Here is a 20917-nt window from a genome sequence, read left to right as displayed (position 1 = left end):
CCAGTACTAAGAACATGACAGGGTCCAGGTTATGGAACACGAACTGGAAAAGTCACACATGCTGAGCTTGATAGGATGCTCCCGTGAGTGCTGAAGGAGCTGGCTGCTGGCTTTGCAAGGCTACACTGCATTGCCGACAGAGTGTGACAACTGGGAGAGGTGTGCAAGGACCAGGGGAAAGCAAAAGTCACTCCTGTCTTCAAGAAGGGCAGGAAAGAGGATGCAGGGAACTATAGGCCCTCAGAAGGTGATGGAACAACTATTCCAAAACCCATTTCCAGACCAAGAAGGGCAAGAAGGTTTAAGTGGCAGCAGTCAGCATGTATTTACAATGAGGTCATTTGCAAATTCTTAAGGTTCCCAACTGGAGAGCCTCTCTGGTGAGGTGACCAGTTCAGTGGACATGGGGAGAGCAGTGGATATTGTCTGCCTTGGCTTAGGAAATCTTTTGACACTGCCGTAGTATCTCCAGTTATTATTTTGATCCTGTCATGATACTGACAGACTACTGATACTTTCAGTAAGTAGACCATGAGCCGGACTAAAAGCTGTCTGAAGAGACAGGCTTAGAAGGTTGTTGGTGGCATTAAGTCCTCTTGGATGTGAGTGAATAGCAGAGTATCCCTGTACTGAGGCCAGTCCTTTTCAGGATGTTCATTTCTGCCCTGGTTGATGGGACAACATGTCCTCAGCAAGTCTGCAGATGACAGGAAAGCTGAGAGGAGTGGCTGCTAAGGCCGTAGTGTCATGCCACCATCCAGTGATCCCTCGACAGGCTGGAGAAATGGGTTTACAGGATCTCGTGAAATTCAACAGAACGAAATACCAAATCCTGCATCTGGGGAGAAATAATCCCAGACACCAGGACAGGCTGGAGGCCAGCTGGCTGGAGTGCCCCTTTGCAGGCAAGGACATGGTGGCCCTGGTAAACACCAGGTCCAAGAACCACCCTGAGCAAAGAGTGCAACCTGGCCACAAAGGCATCCAAATGGCATCCTGCTTTACAAAGAAAGTTGCCAGCAAATGGAGAAGGATGATCATCTGGTCTGAACCCCTGCCATGGACAGGGACACCTTCTACATGTGATTACAAAACAGATAAATTGTTCTGGTCCTTTATATTTCCAGTTCACTGTTAACACAAGTACAGAGACAGCTCTGAGTCCTTTTGCTAAGCCAAACCAACACAGAAGAATTAACACAAATTTCTCTTGCTTTACCAGTAGAACTTGCACATCTTGGTCAAATCCCACCAGTGTTTAAATTTACTTTTACTTTATAAAAATAACTGGTATTTTTGAATTTTGGAACTACCAGAACTATTGAACTTAGATGCATAGAGCTCCCTTTAAAAACTTGCTATCTGTCAGACCCATTAAGATGCTGTCCACAGAGTCAGGGCAGATGGCACTACACACCTGCTTGCACACAAATCAAACTCTGCCCCAGGTCTCCCAGAGTACATGGATACTGCCTTCCATAACAGAGCCTTCTGATTAATGCCAAAGACTGTTCAGAACAGTAACTACTGTGTTGGTTGTACAATCAGGAGTCTGAGTGCTATGTATCAGTAACATCCAGCAGCTCAGTCATGGCATCATATTAACGTGGCACTATGGGGTTTGGATGGCTGGCCAGAGCTTGAGCTGGCTGCTAAAAGCTGTGTGCATATGCTTGAAGTCCTTTAAAAACATAACACATGGCAGGAACTATGCCAGGAATTACATTATCTGAAATCAAGTATTAATTGAAGTGTAGAAGCACAACTACATAAAATCACAAATCTGAACAAAAAGTGGGGTACTGATTTCAGTAACTGCTGGATAAAGTAATATACCTTAATATACGTACCTTGTACTAAAACCTGGTTTAGGATTCCCTTTTGTCTGCATAAGATAGCAGAAGGATTCTGCACAAGCCAGTCTTCATCTGCATTTTTAAGATTTTAACAGTAACCTAGAAAAATAAAGAGACAGTAAATAACTGACATTTCAAGCAAAAGAAAACACAGTAGCTTCTCTTTTCAAAAACCCATTATATATGGAGTAATAAACCATAATAAAACTTCCCATTACCAGAAAGAAATAGATTTATTCTCTACCCATTCTTACCACTTAGTTGTTTCTCCACAGCTTTTATTTAAATTTTTACTACCTCAGCAGTTAAGCAACAGCTGTTCCAAGAACATTAAAAAGTTTCTAGATTTTCATATTTCTCCTTGGAGTAAATTAACTGCAGTTCTTCTCCAAAGAGCCCCAAGTCATTTCTTTATGGAGGTTTCCTAAAACATATATTTCATGTGACAGAAGACATTCTAGACATTCTAAGCCTGCCAAGGCATGTGGCAAAAATGGCATTTCATCCGTCTAATAATAGTGCCATTAAAATGATCGGGATCCCTACACACAACATTGAGGCATTAGTGACACTTGAGAACTAACAGCTCTCACTGCAGTCTTTCTGCAGCATGTTCTTGTACAGATATTATTAATTAGGGGCAAAGTTATCTATCAAAATAATATGCCTGAACTGAGTTGGAATAAAAAACCATCTCACAACAGAACTGCATACAAGTATAATTAAAATACAGTTTAATACTGCAAGTGTATAGAAATTGACACAAAAGTTTAGGACTTCTGTAATTTTACAACTTCTGCAATCAATTGGCTTGTATTTGTAGTAAGTAGTATCCATCTTGGATATCTTCTCATAAGGTACACATGCAAAACAACTATACAAAGTGTTTAAAATTCAACAGCTCCATGCCCCAGCCATTCAGGCCTCAAAGCCTCACCTGTAGATACATTCCCTCCTCCCAGAATTAAAATCACCTCTTCTCCATAAATGCCTCAGATTTAAAGTAAGATATGAGCACTGTGATGTTGGACAGGCTTAGCTTAATCCCTTACTCAGGCACAGAAATGTGTTGCAGAGCCTGAGAGCCCTAATGAAATGTCTACAGAGAAGACTGCCTGGAAAGATCCTCATTACAACAGCACAAAGGGAAGAACTCCCCATACTCTCAAGTAAAAACTTGTTAATATTATTTTCCAACATCTTGAGGTCCTGTTTTGATGATCATACAACTTAGCACACCCTGCAAAGTATTTATTACAGAAAGAATTCCTTTGGAAAGCCACATGCAGGTTGCACCTTTCAGGCTAGCTTCACTTTAGGAGCAGTCCTAAAAAGCAACTCAAGAAGTGACATATATATAAATTACAACACACAACCACAAACGTTTACAATAAAGGTAACATTTACCTTATCAGACACAGCTGAAAACAGGCTGAGACTTGCAGCTCAGAATAAATACCATTTTAAAGTTGGCATGATTTAATGGTTGAGTCCTATTATATAAATTCTTACATTTGGTTCCTTTTTATCTCCCCTCCCACACCATGGTGAAGCTTGCTATCTATCAGATTTCAAAAGTTCAGTTATCTATTCTGTACCAGACATTCAGCAAGATAAATACTTTCTTCCTAAAGCACAAATGACAGAGCACAGCCCACTAACCCTTTCTAATTAGATCTGTAACTTTGCAAGTGTTGATACTACAATCATTTATCGAGTCAAATGCAGTAATAGCTGTAGTGATGAACTGCCAGTCATAGGGAGCTGGCTGGAACTGTCATCTGGAGAAGTGTTAGCATCCTGAGACATTACTTCTAGGTATGTACCCATCTAACAGGAAGGCTAAAATTACAAACTGCACAGTTTTCAGTCTGTATTTCATTACTAACAAAACCCAATAATTACTTTATCCCTTTTCTTCCCCCCACCCCCCCCCAATCAAGCACCAAGGCCTAATACACTCTCTCCAGTTTCTGTAACTGACAATGAGTATTACTTTCTCTTTCCTGGCCATCCAGACTTACTGAAGAGAAAGCAGTGAGCCATATTCTTGGCAAACAGTAGATATTGGTGACAAAGTTGTAGCCCAATAAATAGTGTCTGTTTTTGATGACAGGCTCTAAAACCACCCAGTAAGACTGCTAGGAGTGTTAAAATGTGTATAGTTTTTACTAGGATTGTGCCTCTGCATGATTTATTCATGATTTTCCCCCTTCTAAGATGATTCCAACCCCTCTACCCTATATAAACCTATAAAAACTCTACTGTTTATAATTAGCACTAATTACTTTGTTAGAGCTGAATGCATCCAAGCAGCCAGTGATGAAAAAAGTGATTGCTAAGAGTCAGCTGGAACAGAAGAAAAAGTTGTTTTCAAAGTAAGAGACTGAATTTTCATTAATATGATAAAGCTCTTCTTTAAATTAAAGCTCAAAGTGGGTACCGTAAACAAAATGAACTAGTTTAAAAGGCTAACAGCATGATAAATATGCCTGTTCTGGAGAAGACAGACATCACACACAAACTGAGTGATACTGTGCATATATTTTGCCGTTATGAAGGAAAATTGAAAACCAACTCCTAAGTGCACTTATGTCAAGTAATGTATACTCAGCTTAGCAGGATAGCTCCAGTAGAGATGGGCTGTGCAGGACAAGCTCCAGGCTGCCAGTGCTAATTCAGAGCAGGAACAGCTGCGAGACTACAACACCAAAGGACACCGCACATTTACCTTGCACACAGATGTGTGGCAGCTTCACTGGCTTGACTGACAGAACAGGTTTTGTGGTTTGGTTAAGGGGTTTTTGGTTTTCATTTTTTTTAATTAATAGGATTTTTGGTTGCTACTGTAACAAAGAGCTTCCCCCCTAAGTTTCCCCTTTATTTAGGTCTATTTTTAAAATTACCTAGCAACACACAAGAGCAGCACAGGTAAATTTTGACTTCCACTGAAGTGACCATATGTCTTTTTGCACCAGCAGGCACAGGTATGATTTTGAGAGTAGCAGAACCACTATCCAGCACACAGAAAGAAGAACTCCATTGCCGAGCTGTTCTCAGGAAAACACACAATCCCTTGTGGCCACTTATTTGGGGTTTCCAAAGGGAACCCGAGATGATCCGCAGAGCTGTGTTCATGTTTGCATTTGTTCAGGCTTACCTATCAAAAGGTAACAAATAACAATGTTGGCTGCTGACATACTAACAGAAGATATAGTGCTAGACATTCTTAAATGGTCAGGCAATCTTATCCTCCCCATTCTTCTCTTAGTATTAACTTTAATCTAGTCAAACCTGCTCATCTTAATTATGAGTAGTCCCTGCCGAGGACAATAAAACCATCAGAGACTAAATCAATTGTTACCTGGCATCACTGTACACCTGCCAGGGATTATAGGAGACAAACGGCCAACACAATTTTTTCCAATCTTGTCTTTGTCAAACTCTCTTAATAAGTGCATATACTTGCAGGGAACTAGAAGCAAGCAAGCATTTAATGGGAAAAAAAATTATCAAATTAGAGCTCAAAAGAAGAACTAAGTTTCTTAAAAAGGGAAAATACTACTTGAGCTAAGCCAACAAGGCATTCAATTTCCTTTGCAAGATCATTAAAAATATTTTACATCCATTTCACAACTTTCAAGTTACAAGGTGTAGGGTATCTGAAGTTAGCATCTTACACAGAATGAGGAATGCAAATGCAGTAATATTCCTCTCTGGGATCAGATTTCAAAAAAGAACAAATGGTGGCAGTTACTAGTGAACACATGCCAGTGACAATCTGCGATCAAGGGACATTTGTTTCTGTTTTGCCTGGATTGCAGATCTTCACCATACAGAAATTAGATTATTTCTTCAGTATTTAGGGAATGATGAACATGTCTGAAAGTATTTAAACAGAAGACACAAAAGTTCTCATCTGTACAGCTTCAGCAAGATCTGAATTCAAAGATACTAAAATTTGTAAGCACTTTGTAAAATTAATAAAAATTGGTCATTTGCAAGTCATTACATTCCTAGATGCAAGACACAATAGCATCAAAATGTTTTTTATACAAATATATATACACAAATTATATTTTTGCAAAATTCTGTGCGTTTTGAGAAAGTAGTCCAAGTCATTACAATAATCTGTATGAAACAACTAAATCCTGTATTTTTTAATACAGCCCGCTCCCCTCTATGACACTCCCATTAAAAAACGTAGTTATTGAAGCAGCAGAAATATCTTTCAATGTTCAGATTTTTACTTTCAATGACTGTGTTCATGCTGAGCAACTTGGAAAAATGTCCAAGTAACAGTGTTATTTTCTCCATTCAGAACTCATGTGACAGGTTACAAAGGTGTGAAGTTCTGAGCATTTTGTGATACTTTATCATGAACAGCTAAAAAGTACAAATTGTTTAAGGAAGAAGAGAATAACCTTTAACCCTCATCATCTCGTTCTCCTAGAAATAATGATGTATAGATGTGACTTCACAAAGAAAATTTAAGACACCTGACAGATGAAAAGCATCTGAAAATACTGCACTTAGCAGAGGAAGCTACAGTTAAAATTTCACAAGATAGTTCTGCCAGGTTCTGGAAACTCGGAGGTCACTTATTGCAGACACAGATTTAGAAAAGTCTGCTGTAAACTAGATATCGTTAAACTAGCATAGCTAGCACAGAGTTAAGTAGGATCAGTATAGCTCTACTACTTTAACAGAAGTCAGGATACCATTGTGCTACACACAATGCAAACAAATATACGCTTATACAAGGAGTTAAGAGAACCACTAAGATGTTAGGGATGTTCAAATAGGCATACTTCTATTAAGACTCATTTTTTATTTCAAAATAATTTCAAATTGTTTTTAAGTAGCAAAAATGTGCATATGCAAAGCCTAAGAGACAGTTTTCTCATATCTTAGTTTTAACACTATAGAAAATCAGCATAAGCTTTGTTTTACAGAAAAATTCTTATATATAAGTGATGACCTCACTATTTTGAGGACATTTTGTATCTTCAAAAATCTAAGAGGGAATCTAGTTTCACACAAAACTTCCTATACTGTTCACAGTCCAATTTTCTCTAATTAAACAAAACAAAACAAAACCAGCATTCCAAAGGAATTGTGAAACTCACTAAAACACAGCTTCTGAAGTATTTGCAATTCTGCTTTACAGAACTTCACACAATGCTCCCCATTCCCTCCTGTAAGGCTCCTTACCTGTCATTTTGCAGCAGGTGCCAAGTTAGGCCAGTGTCCTAACCTCCTCTTCCAAAATAATGACAGCAGAACTGATTATCTTTGTGGGGCTAAAATCTCTGAAGCAGTAAGACTGTGCTGGGGGAAGGGCAGGGCAAGACATGGTCACACAGTCTTCATTAACAACAACTCATTCACTCCAAGAGCTTTCGTCTTGACATGCTTAATTTGAAAATGTAAAATTTAACAATACTACCCAGCTCATACATCTACATTGAAATGAAACCTATTAAGGAAAGATCCAAATACCTAAGCATGTAATAGGTTTAACTGTTAATTCATTCATGTAAAGTTTAATAAATCCAAAGTTTTCTTAGATGACAGAATCATGGACATGTTAATGTCAGAAGGGATCTCTAGAGATCATCTGGTCCAACTCCTCAGCTCAGACAGGGCCACCTAGATCCAGTGCCCAGGACCACATGCAGATGGCTCGTGACATCACCACGAATGGAGACTCCACAACCTCTCTGGGCAGCCTGTGCCAGTCCTTGGTCACCCCTCACAGAAAAAATGTTTCCTGATGCTCAGAAGTAACCCCCTGTGTTTCTGCACGTACCCGTTTCCTCTGGTCCTGTCAAAAGATTTCTGAGTCTTTGTGCAATCAAGTAATTTCCTTCCTGTATTAACTCTACCAGGTGACAACTTCCATCTCAAATTACTATATAACAAGTGCAGAACACCAGCTTCCAGCTTCCACCATAATAAAATCGTATTTGGTAGAAAACAGAAAATCTTCATTAGATTTGAAATACACAGGAAATGGAATCTGTATTTCAAGACAAAGACAACAAACAGCATTATAAACTGCAGAGTATCCTGCAAACGTTCTACCCCTTATTGGTATACTGACATAGACTTACCTGTTTCTGAAAAAGCCCACAAAGCAATGTTGAATAAAGGAACTATTTCTCTATTTGCTGCTCTTGTACTGTCTGGTCTGGTAAGCTGGGACTCAAACTCAGCTCTTTGTCCTGTCCTTGCACAACTGGACATATTGCTGATGCCGCACTATCAAGATTTATTTCAGCTTTATCGTACCATATAATGCAGTAAATTTTATGTACAGCATTCCTAATTTTAGTAGAAGTCACTGTTATCTGCAAGATAAAGCTATTCTTCCTACCCAAAGTGAAATAGCTTTCTAAGTTAATATTCTAAAATATCAAACATTTTAGAAAAGCTTTAAGCTCAGCTGTCATATGTAAAGCAAGGTGAACACCTACTAACATGTGGCAAAGTGGACTGAAAAGCACTGTACTAGAAATAATTTCAAGTCTGAATAACAGATCAGGCATCTTAGTGAGTGTTAGGAATAGTATTAACCATTCCACCATATACCCCCCATATAGTCACTCCAGTTGATTACCATTTTCTTAAACTGAGAGCAAAGGCCTCAATGATGACACTCCTTTGCACAGGACTAGGCCAATAGCACAATGTGAGAAGTGAGGAACTCCCTTTTGATATCATCTAATATACAAAGACAGTAACTTGGCATCATATTCAAAACTAAATATTTCTAATCAAAGAGACTGATTGTTGGTACTGTTTTTCATCATAGCTTGTTCAGATTTCAAGATGCCAGCTTGCACTATAATTCTCACATTAAAAATACTGATTTAAAAATAAGCCATCAAAATTATCTCAGGTGCCAAGTTTGTAAATATCAACACATTAATGATAAAATGGTTACACAGACTAAAACATAAAAGCTCTTACTTCAGTTACTTGATTGTGACTTTTGATGCACACAAGTAAAAAACATCCATTCTAATACACTACAAACATTACTTGCAATGTATTGAAAAAGAAACTCCACTTAAGCAAGCAGCCGCTTCTCCAAAGAAGTCTGCATTTCAAACTGAAGTTCTATATCCTAATGCATCAATTTCTTTGAACAATTAACAGAACATGTACTTGTCACCAGATTCTTTCACACTGCTTTTTACAGACCACCTTCAGAGCAGTTTGCTCTCCTATTCTGCTCAATCTTGTTCTGGTCTTCTCATAACTTTACTTTCATCTTATTTAACAACTTAGACACTTAGTTTTTGGACTCTGCAAAATCTTGCATCTGATCAACACCTGACTGATGAGTATGCCCTGACAGGGTATATTTATGCATAAAGTTTGAAGGACTCTAGTTTACATCATAATGTGAAAGCTAAAATAAATGTCCAAACAGTTTAAAAATGAACCTCAGAAAAGAGAGGTAGAACAAAATTCAAGTACCTTTATTACAAACGTAGGGAATCAGAACCATCCAAGATACAAAATTTCCTGTAACACACCTGGAATTATTAAAGGAATTTGTCTCACTGACAATACAAATGTAACTCTGTAATTTCTTACAAATGTAAGTTTATATTTTCTTAAGTCTCTACTCAAACTTGCTCAGATCAATACCTCATTGAGAACACAACTTTCATTAATGAAAAATAATATTTGGAAGTGCACTGTAATGACCAAACAGGTATAAACTAAGCCAACTGCAGCTGATAGGAGCAAATGCTGGTTTAAGCACCCCATGACAGCACCACTCTCAACCCACAACTGCGCTGGCTGTCAATACCCAAGAGAATTTTCTAAGCAGAAAATATGACTTTGAAAAGCATCTGTGCAACCAAATTGTTCTTTGAATGACCAAAAAACCAAAAGTGCTTCATTAACTGAGGCACATGAAGAAACTGCTGAAACAACCAAAGGCACTACCACATTCCAAGTCCTGGGAAGGCTGTTACAATCGTGCAGCTGTGCATATACCAGCTCATCAGACAAACTTACCTAAGATGCTGACTCTTCAGCCATTCAAATTCATCACTGTGGCAAGATAACTATGTACTTCATAAATTTAAATCGTGATAATCCTTGCTTTGTCACAATCAAGGCAAAGATGACATTTTCCTGCCATAAGAGCAGGACCAGATTTGGCATCCCTTGTTTCTACGGAGGAGCTCTCTAAACTTGTGACAGAAGTCCTCTACTGGAAGCACTGGTACTTAATTTACACATATTTGAACTTCAGTCTTTTCCCAGGAAATTGTGTCCTGTATATTTAGCCTTTCTATGCATCTCATTTATTTCACCTCTATTCCTTTAACATTAATCAAAAAGTAAAGATACAAGAAAATACACCTAACCTCCCACTCTTCTTATCTTAATAAGACACAGGCTTTCAGAATTACTTGTTCCATTAAAGCGTGTATTTTATTTGAATGTTTACACTGAACTAGTTTTGTTTATAGCAGAATTGTGAAACAACATTTAAGAATTTTAGATGAGGTTTATAAGAATTGTATTTGGGGGTTTTAATTCTATGGTACTTCCCAAATTATTAAAAAGCTGCAAAGTCAAAGATAAGGTAAAACCACATTTTAGTATCTCCCTCATCTGTAAATCCATGATGAGCACTTATCTACTTTTACTTTTTTGTATTAGTATTTGCACACATCTGTGAGTTCAGGAAGAGTAACTACCTATTAAGTTCTCATGTACATTCTGTCACTTCATTATTGCTTAACTACACAAAGGAGAAACAATGAAATTAAATTAATCCAGAACAAAAATTTTTGCCCCCCTTAGAAAGAGATATAAATCCATTTTAAAGGCACAACAAGGTTAAGAATACATACATGATACACACTAACAAAACACATATGAAGGGGTATGTAACAGCTTATCAAATCATAGAAATAAGTAGTTTTTACTGTGCATCTGACATCTTTCCGTTGCTTTAAACCACTTCCATCAAGTTTAGTGTTAGAACCCCCAAATAAAGTTTCATACAGCTCATATCTTCCACATCATGAGGAAAACGTGAAAGCCTTTTACAACAAAAGAAAACCTAGAGTACAGAAAAGGAAACAAAATGCTAAAATGAATTGATTAGGAAAACCAGAGCAGGCCAGTAACAAGCGTCAAATATGAATGATTTGGCCCAGTCCTACCGTCAGTACATCGTACATTACTTCTAAAACTTGGCAGAAGCTTGCAAAATTTTCTATATAAATGTAGTGTAAGGTTCGAGTTAAGACACCAAATCATCAGTGTCAAATCAGTAAATTATTTAGAGCTCAATTAAGACCTCTAGTAAAGTAATTTTCCCACATTCTTTAAAGATACACCATTTGGCTTCCTTCACATTGAACAGTTTTAAATATACAAGACAGTTTTTAAAAAAACAGATTTTTGAGCAATCATATAAAAAAATTCTACAATACACAAGACCTCAAAACCAAGCAACATAGAATAGTCAATCCTTTACCCTCCTCCATATATCTGGATGGAACACTTTCAAATCTGTGAGTATTTCTGTGATTACCACAGCAATAAGGCAGAAATGCTAGTGCAGCATCACAGTTCTGGGCACCAAGTTTTAAGACATTGTTATGCTCAATATGTATCAGCTTTTATCCAACCAGGCTTAAAGGCACAACAACATATCATCAGCTGCTACCAACACCTGAATTACCCTATTTCTGATATTTATACTACGTGCCATGATCTCCAGTAAAGTGAATGTGCCTGAAGTAAGCAATTCTATTTTTACAATGTAGCAATGAACTAATAACTGGATGAAATACGATTGATGATATATCTTTTTACATATTTGCAACAAATGGGCCCTGTGTAAAAAGTAAAAAATGCATGCCCACAAACATAATGCAGCTGAAAACAAGAGTATGATTTCTCCACAAATCTGTGCTTCTTCCACTCCACCACACCCCCAGGGGACTGGCTAATTCCGTATTTAAAAACTATGAAACTCAAATTATTTTTGTTTAATACAACTTGGGGAGTTAAAGAGTACTATTCAGAGTAAGCATCAAGACCTTTGTGTTTAATTTACTGTCTTGTAAACATGCTTAGGATTAAAACCAGACAGAAATTAAACATTTTGTTTATAACCTTGAATAATGATCCTTAAGCGTGCTGTAAGCAGGAAAAAGTCTAGAATAATCATGTAGAAAGTATACCAAGTGATTTTATTCTCCTGAGTCAGGTGTCATTTTAGAAACACCAAGAAGCATCCAGGACTTCCATTTACTTTCCTAATAACTACTTTTTCATTATTTGCTACTTTTCCCCCACATAACGTAGAAAAAGTGTATTTTGCTCATAACATCCAGAGTAAACACAAGACAGAAAACAAGCTTATCAACGAAAAACCTCCTAAACAAGTTACATAATACTAAACAAATGCTCTGGTATCCCCCATCTACAGACAGTTGTATTCATCAGTGTGAATAATATATGAAACTACACGAGTGTGATACAAGAAAAATGTCATACATGCATTAAGTGGTATTACAAAAACTACAAAAAGTATAACATTTCAATAATAAACTGACACATAGCCTAAAATAATTTTAGAAGTACAGCCATCCCTGCTGCAAAGTTGACAATTTTCACTTTTAAACCAGCAATTCAATAGATGACAATTCTTCCATAAATTTTCTTTCAAAACTCTTGAACATTCAGTTTTTGAATTGCAGTAATCGCACTCTTTATACACTAAGGCAAAAATTTTATTTGTGTGATTTGACACAGCTCTGGTTCTGAAAATGTCAGATGTGGAACTGGTAAAATGGTAAGTTCTAGAAACACAATGTTCCACACTGAAACAAAACTGAAGGTGAACTACTATTTCATTATTACAGGTGTGTCATCTGGGAAAAGCTTTTTAGTTGAAGTTGATTAAAACTGCAGCTGTGGCTTACCTTTCACATGCTCTCTCCCTTAAAAGCAGAACATAATATATGGAACAACACAGCACTATCATATCAAAGAATGAAGAATGTTAGCATTTTAAAAGACAATATTTCCCATCTTTGTAATGGCAGTTTATATATTTTCTTCCAACAAAAAGTACATGTGAATAGTCTTGCTTCCTTTTAAAGCAACTGTGTATATCATCTCTCCTGGAGAAATCACGAAGAACACTATTTTCCATTTTTTTACTGGCTTGCATGTAACCTTCTTGGTAACTCTAGAAAGTGAACAGACAGATCAAGCTCACATAAAATTGGCTCAACATTTTAGTGGATATTTTTTTCTTCTGCTTGAAATACTTGCCCTCGTGGCCCAGCTATCACCAAGAATGTAAACCATAACCACGTTATTCAGACATCTAAAGCCCTCAACACGCTTCTTACCCTTTTGTTCTAGCTATGTATTTCTTCCAAAGTCACTTAATGAGAACACTTATTAAACTACCTTTTGCAGGTATGCACAGCTATGAAGAGTCTTGTTCTACTGCCCCTTCTTGCTCTTCTTTCCTTCCACACTGAAATGAGCAGAATCAATAATTCTCAGTCTCCTTTACCTGCCTTTACCTGGGTCTCCTGCTCACTGCCTGGGGACACAGAGGAAGCAGGACCAAGCAGCAAGGAGGGCAAAAGGCTATTTGTATCTGCAGTAAGGCATGTACTGGATTATTTTAAATATACACACAAATATTTCAAATTCCCATTAGCATATAAATATTTAAAACATTTGTAAGCAGCCTGGAAGATTTCAGCTAGCAGTTCAAAGACTGTGTTCTACAGTATTGCAATAGCTGGTTTATGCAGTGTTCTTTCATGCAATTTTACACTATATAGACATATTGAAAGCTTACTAACAATAAATAAATTTAGTAGAATAAATCCTTTTATAACAAATAATGAACAGTAATTGAACTTTTTTTTTTTTTAAAGCAATACTTTAAAATTACCAGAACATCAAGAGCTAACAGATGCAAAAATAATTACAGTAAACCCTTTTGGTTTTTACATATTTTTAGATTTATCTTCTCTTCCACCTTGCTTAAGTATACCTTTTCACTTAGGGTGAGAAAACACATTTTGCTTGGGGTTGGGTTGTACACTGAGTTATTTAGGGTTTGGGGATTTCTTTGGGAGAGGTGTTTTGTTGGGGATCTTTTTCTTTCTTATTTTAACTGATAATAAAATTAGTTTCCCTGTCACACACCAAAAAATTGATTACAGTGAATTAAGGCAAAAAATTAATGGAAATACCTTAATCCCATCCCAGTACTACTAATGGATATGTGCGATTTCATTTTCCTTTACCATGTTCTTCTGTTTGGTGCTTCTCTGTCTATGATGCACTCAGGTTTAAGACTGGATTCTCACTGGTTTGATGAGAGGCTAGCAACCTTAAAATCAGCTGTTACATACTTACATGGTGTGTGTACGCTGTATACAGTTGCTGTATTCAGCCACAAAAATGAAGTCCAACACATCAACTTCAAAAAACACAACACAGAAGAGATATATCCAACTGCAGTGATCCCACCCTACAACCCAAGAATTTAAAAATATTTTTAGAAGATTAATTCATTTCAGTTTTTCTGCTATTCCTTGGCCATCTGCACAAAACTAAATTTAGTTCAAAAAATCCCAGACATGAAGGTAACTGGTATTTCCACCTCTTCTATTAAAAATTAGTTAGTTTGTGGCTTTCATGTAGAACAAGACTAAGTTATATTTGTGAATCTGCTGTAGATATAAAATTAAACCACACTTTTCTCACTTTTATTACATTACTTTATTCCCTCTCTCCCATTTTTTCGTTCAATTTACATACAGGACCCTCCACACTTATTCCTGTTCAAGGATCTATGAAGTTTTTACTTAAAGTCAAGAACAGTATCTTCATTCTCACTGCAATTCTTTCAAGTCAAGCACTTAATGTCCCGCATACAATTAGCATGTAAAATCAATCAAATTATACAGCTATGCTTTACTCTACAGAAATTGAGACATAAAAGCACACTAGTAAATCTAGATACAATTGAAGCTCTAGACAAATAATTTACCTAAACAAACAGAAAAACCTTATCCACATGTGTATGTAATAACACAATCCAATTCCTTTTGAATCTCATACCTGTTATTATGAGTATTTTATTCTACACTCAAGGGACAACATATAAATCACTGGAGCTTTTACCCACATTAACAAAGTTGCTTTTTTTCTTTCAATGTGATTTGTGTGTATAATAATCATTACATTAGAGCAGAGGGTCTTTTTAATAGTTTTACCTGTAAGTCTGTTGTGCTTATCTCTGAATGGTTTTCTGAATAGCTCCTTTAACTAGGAAAAAAGGGCTGCTGTTCCAAATAGAAGAAACGTCTCTCACTGCTTTTAAAAGTGAGGCTAAGATCATTAATAAGGATGCCTCCAAATTTCAATTATATTAACTTTCATAGTATCTTAAGGAAGTTCAAGATGGAAAAGACCTATAAAAATCTATTCCACTGAAAATTAACACATTGAGGGTTTGTTCCCATGCATTTAAAACCACAAAAGTACTGTTTTCATGAAAATGTCGTGTTCAGTTTATTTATTCTACAAGTAACATTTTAGACAATTTTATAACTAGCTTCAGTATTTCATGGATTACTGTGAAAACACACCTGAAATGCCTACAACTGTGATTTTTAAAATACTTTTTGGGAAGGCACTCAAAACTATCAACAAAACACACTAAACTATTGAGATTGATAAAACTACTTTACAGTATATCTGGAAATGTAACAAAAGGTAACATAAAAACAATCCAATGGGAAAAAATATATTTGACATTAGGTAGTCAAAATTTTTAGTCAATCCTTTTATTGTTACTAAGTTCTTAAATTTCAGTAAGTGAATTTTTAAGAAAGCAAATGCTTTCAGGTTACTACAGTTCAACATTTGCCACCAAACTAGCACTGAGTAGCCAATAATCTAAAGTACTGGATTTGCATCTCATAGGCCACACTTATTCCCTCCTTACCACTGATGAGTCAGGAAAGTTTGGACTTATATTCCCTCATGGTAGGAGTGAGTTAACAGCCCATGGAAAGCAACAAACTCCAAGATAAGCACCTTAATAACAGCACAGTGCTGTTATTTATGTTAATAATTATTATTATTACATTAATAATTTGAGGGCTCCTGAGAAGACAATTAAGATTGCATTGGAAGTATGCGTTCTCTGAAGTCCCCCATTCCTGGCCACAAGCACAAGCTAACAAAAGATGCTACATGCAGACTAAAACTCTCCATGGATATGCAACACTTCAAGTCTTGGGAATGAGATTTAGAATGCCTTCACATCTGTGGTCCAACATAAACTGGCTCTAGTTGCTATCCTGCATTCTGTGCTATTTTAGTAGTTCAATTACACTTAAGTTTGACTTAGGAAGGGAAAATTATGATCCAACTTCTTATAAAAATAGATAAATTAGGAAGTATACAAAAAATTTGTTTCTGCAACATTAACTAAAATGAACTTCATGCCACCAGAGCATATCAGTTAATTAATTGCTGAACATCTCACCTCCAAGCATATTTTATCCCTCCAAAAAGGCCTACTGGGTTTTGGTTTTCATTGGAGAATCTACTTTTAGATTGGTTGTTTCAGCATTTTTGACCCAAGTTATCTCAAGGTAGATTACAACTGTTTAGCAAGACACAGTTCATAAATGTCACTGTGTTTGTGTTTAGTACCTTTCAAAGTATTTGTAATTACAAACTATTGTATATCTGAAATAAAGAGTGGAAAAAAGGGAAATTAATTTGGTGAATGTGGCAGCATACTTTATATCAAATGCTCCTCAAAGAATGCGTATTATAAAATCCTACTGGTTTATGCTTAAAATTAAGTATTTAGTTCATACTGTGTTCTTGACATCTCTTTTAAATTTTGTTCTAGTAAGAATCTCCAGTTTATTATATCTTTATGTACAACTGCATAAAAAATGTGGAGAACAAATAAAACAACTGCACACCAGGAATCTTCTTTCTAGGTAATCCACAGTAGTTCACAATTTTCTTAGGAAATAAATACAGTAAAGTATATTAGAATCGCCATGAAGATTCCCAAGATGTCAACGTGCTTTATCTAATGAGCAAATTGGTAAGAACTTAAATGGAGTACTAAAGCTTTGTTATCCTTAAATACCAAAATTGCATCTCACAGGAAAATTAGATATTTTAGGAATATGAAACTTCCAGAATAATGTAAAAGCTCAGTAAGTACATTACAAAAGTAAGTGCATTGTAGTAGGCAGATTCACATATATTCCAAGCCTACTTGTTTCAGCATAGCATATAGCAGAGTGTCAGGACTTCACTGTGCTTTCCAGTCAAATAGTGCAAATGTAGTTAAAAATTTGAGTACATGTGTACACAGTAAAAATTATAAACTGCTTCACCAGATGAGGATCAAGAAAAATTAATCACTTTAGCAGAAGGGCAGAACCTTCAAGCAAACACTGGTTGGCCACATCTACACATTTTTGAGAAACAATTTGGGACTATTCCTTTTTTAACAAAATTAGGCATTTATTGTATAGCTAGATCAGTTACTACCACATTTGGCAGAATGAGAAGCACTGCCTTTAGAGTTAAGCCAAGAAGCCCAAAGAAAACTTTTAAAAGCTGAACTTAGCAGCATGTCATCAGCTACAAAAGGCATACTTCATTAACTCCTTAAAATCTGCCCAAAAATACACTTCAGTATTTGTTAGGACTTGGTTCATGGACATTTAAAAATAGATTATTTTCTGCAGTATGGACAGCTGACAAATCCACTGCTACTATGCAGCAGAGCCATCCAAGTCAGAGGATTACAGGAAGGGTAGGTCAAAACTGTGGAATGACAATCACCAATGTTAAATAAAATCTACAATAACTTTCAAATACACGCATACCTCCACTTGCTACCAAAAATACAGTGAAACAAATATGCACTTAAAATAGCATGAAGCTGGCATGGAAAGTATGAATTACTTCTGTAGATTCAGTATATGTAATGTTCTTCTGAAACATACTCAGACACTACAAGGAAGAGGGTTTACATAGCTAAACAAATACAGGAGCTACCTAAAAGGCCTGAACAACACAGCCTATTCCTTTGAAGAAGACGAACCAATCTTTTGAATCTAATTTAATTTGTATTTAAAACATGTTCCCTGTACAGCTTTACAGTTGAGAACTACCAATTCACACCGAATACTTCCTCAATCCCCTAAAAAAAGTCATGTACAAAGGCAGAAAATATTAGAAAAAAGTAACCTCATATTTGGATACCTTACTAGATACCAATGTAAACTGCATTTTCAGCTCCATAAAGGACACTAGAGCAGAGAGCTTAACTAGTTGCCATATGCAAACACTAGTTTATAGCAGTGAAAAAAAAAGTAATTTTCCCAAATCTTGAGGTTTAGGACCAGTGTGTAAAGGAAAACAATTTTCAGTTCGGTTGATGGTTACTTTAAGAATGAGTGCTATAATGTGATACATATACCAAGGGGAAAGAGTATTCCAGACTAAAGGTAACTCAATATTGTATTACAAAATGTGGCATGTATTAAGTCAAGCAAAAAATGGCAACATTAAAGACAACCTAAAGGAAAATGCTTAGCAGGTAGAGATGTCACAAGTGAGGACCTACATACTTAGATACACTAAGGTAACTCCTGAATTGTATGAAAACAGTATCTTAACACAGGCAATTTAAGTAACAGAGTATTTCCAAAATGCCAGCAATATTGCACTTTTCTTGTTAACCATTTGCTCAAAATTCAATCCACCAGGCCAATCACCGCCACATTTAACAAGTAACACACAAATCCTCACTGCTGCTTTCATCCCATGCTGAACTATGTATATACCATCTGGATGTTATTAGGGCACCAGGTTATTTCAAATCAGTTTTTAACCAATATAGCATCACAATTCATACAGATAAAATTTATAGCTACATCTGAAAATATATGTGAACTGATAAAGAAGAACAGCACTATTTTACAACTATTTTGCACAGGAAAAAGAGTAATTGTAACCAACCAATATCCCTACTTATTTGTCATTACAGGAATAGAACCAATAGGTCTTTTCCATCATCTTCCAAGACTGACAAAACAAAATCATAATAAGCTTCCTAATAGCTTTACTACCAGTTTTATCTTAAAACTCAATCAGCAAATTTACCCTGAGTTGTGCTGTAAATGGGCATTTTCCAAATTCATTGTTCTGTAAAACCTTTTTGAAGAATACTCATGTGCAATCCTTCTAAATACATATTATTCAACTACAAGTGAACACTTATTTCCACTGGAAAACATGTATTTGTTTCCTAATTAAACAGTTACACATTGATAACAGACATGTTTTTATTCAAACCAACCACTAGGGAAAATGTATACTTATTAATAATGATGTGCAAACACAGAGGAAAGCTTTCGACCAGCAGGCAGAAATGTCTCCTTCCTTGCAGTGGGAGATACTTTAACCATCAGCAGAACACAAAGATGTTGCAACCAATTTTCTTCCTCCATAAATATGGTTTAGGTAAATTCACTCATACTGTTATGAATATAGCATACACAGAGATTCCTTTCCCAAGTTGGTTTTTTCCCTCCCCAAGTTAAATTTTCTAACAATTTGTCTGACAGATAATCTCTGTTGATAAGCCTACTGTGACTAAGTTTGCAATGGTGGATTGAGATGCAAGGACACAGCATCTTGGAGAACACTTTGTATAAAAATTTACGCTCTTTGAAAGTCAAAATAAAAGCAGTTGTATTTTAAGTTTTTCACAGTATGTACTGCACCATGCAGTTCAGCTAAACACTATTAAGAGTGGAACTTTCTTGAAACATAGTAGAAACTACATAAAAATGAAAATGATGCCACTTATAATTAAGCATAAAATTATTCTTACTCAGTATTAGTAATAACATTCCCAAAATCCTTTCCAGTGATTTTTGTTTTATTGTAATCAGATAACCGCACGTTTTACAGCATAGTCACACATTGCATTTTGCTAGAGTCACAAACACATTGCCTTACGTAATGATCCGCATCATTTCTGCTCTATGCTACAAAGCCTATGACTGAATACAAAAAAAGTTTTACAAAAGAAACTGTTTTAAAGACTACAATAACAATAGAACCGTTTCCAGATAACAGCTAAAATTATAAAGGCATATCACTGTATACTTGTACTGGAATTTCTAAAACAGTAAGGAATGAATTAAGATTTAGTATCTGCGACGCTTGTTAGGTCCTTCAAAGTTGCCCCCTGGATTTCCTCTACCAAAGCCACCAGGTCCACCACTCACGGCACCTACACCACTCATTGGCGGCTGAGGAGTTTCAGAGCCCGTTCTACTAACCAGAGGTGAACCCATCTGGGATGGGCCTCCTTGAGGGAATCTCTCATTATGCTAGCACAAGTCCATTTGGAACATGCCAAATGTGAGTTACAACAAAAACCACAAGTGATGTTGTCATGGAGTTCAGCAGATAGTCCAGCAGAATCAGGATCACACATAGAAGGAAGAAAGGAGCAATTCAATTAGTTATTACGGAAAAAGAGCTGGAAATTAAAGCGTACTAATGTAATGCTCCAACTTTGTAAAGTAAATTAAAAACAATACAGCACCGACTCTGGTGCTGAATGTAACTTCATCCTTAACTTCATCCTTACAGGTACATCTGAAGCAATACATATTCTCTATGTAACAGAGGAGACAGCAAACAGTTTTATATCTGAGCCCTATTGTACCTTACATACCAACTACAATGCTTCTCCCTTAAATAAATTAGAGAAACATTGTCAAACTAGGATGGGAGGAGCTTTTTATTTCTAGAAACAGCATTTATTGTTTTAATAGCCTTAAGACTTTTATACTCACATGCCTATGGATATTTCAAGTCCACACTACCTGCAGTTAGCCTTCTGTATGACTTAAGAGATCTTTGAAATACTTTCAAGGACTTAAGAGATTTTTAGTTAAGGCTTTTAA

The 20917-nt window shown here is 36.2% G+C and overlaps 1 protein-coding gene across 5 annotated transcripts in view; it reads right to left on the bottom strand.

The window, feature by feature from the left end:
• The window catches only part of PSPC1 (paraspeckle component 1), a 59610-nt gene that overhangs the window by 4465 nt on the left and 34228 nt on the right, over nucleotides 1-20917 (bottom strand). For 4 of the 5 annotated variants that reach the window (XR_013339499.1, XR_013339500.1, XM_077781479.1 and 1 more), the window contains one exon: nucleotides 1851-1955. Coding sequence is in view for 3 of the 5 variants with exons in the window: in XM_077781479.1 (XP_077637605.1) it covers nucleotides 1869-1955 (87 nt within the window). In the remaining 2 variants the exon portion in view is untranslated. Of the gene's footprint in view, nucleotides 1-1850; nucleotides 1956-14648; nucleotides 20336-20917 lie in introns of those variants that run through there. The other variant, XM_021539945.2, reaches the window with a different exon arrangement.

This window comes from Lonchura striata, chromosome 2 (genome assembly GCF_046129695.1).
Source record: "Lonchura striata isolate bLonStr1 chromosome 2, bLonStr1.mat, whole genome shotgun sequence".
Classification (NCBI taxonomy): Eukaryota; Metazoa; Chordata; class Aves; order Passeriformes; family Estrildidae; genus Lonchura; species Lonchura striata.
This window is presented reverse-complemented; position numbering and strand designations above follow the sequence as displayed.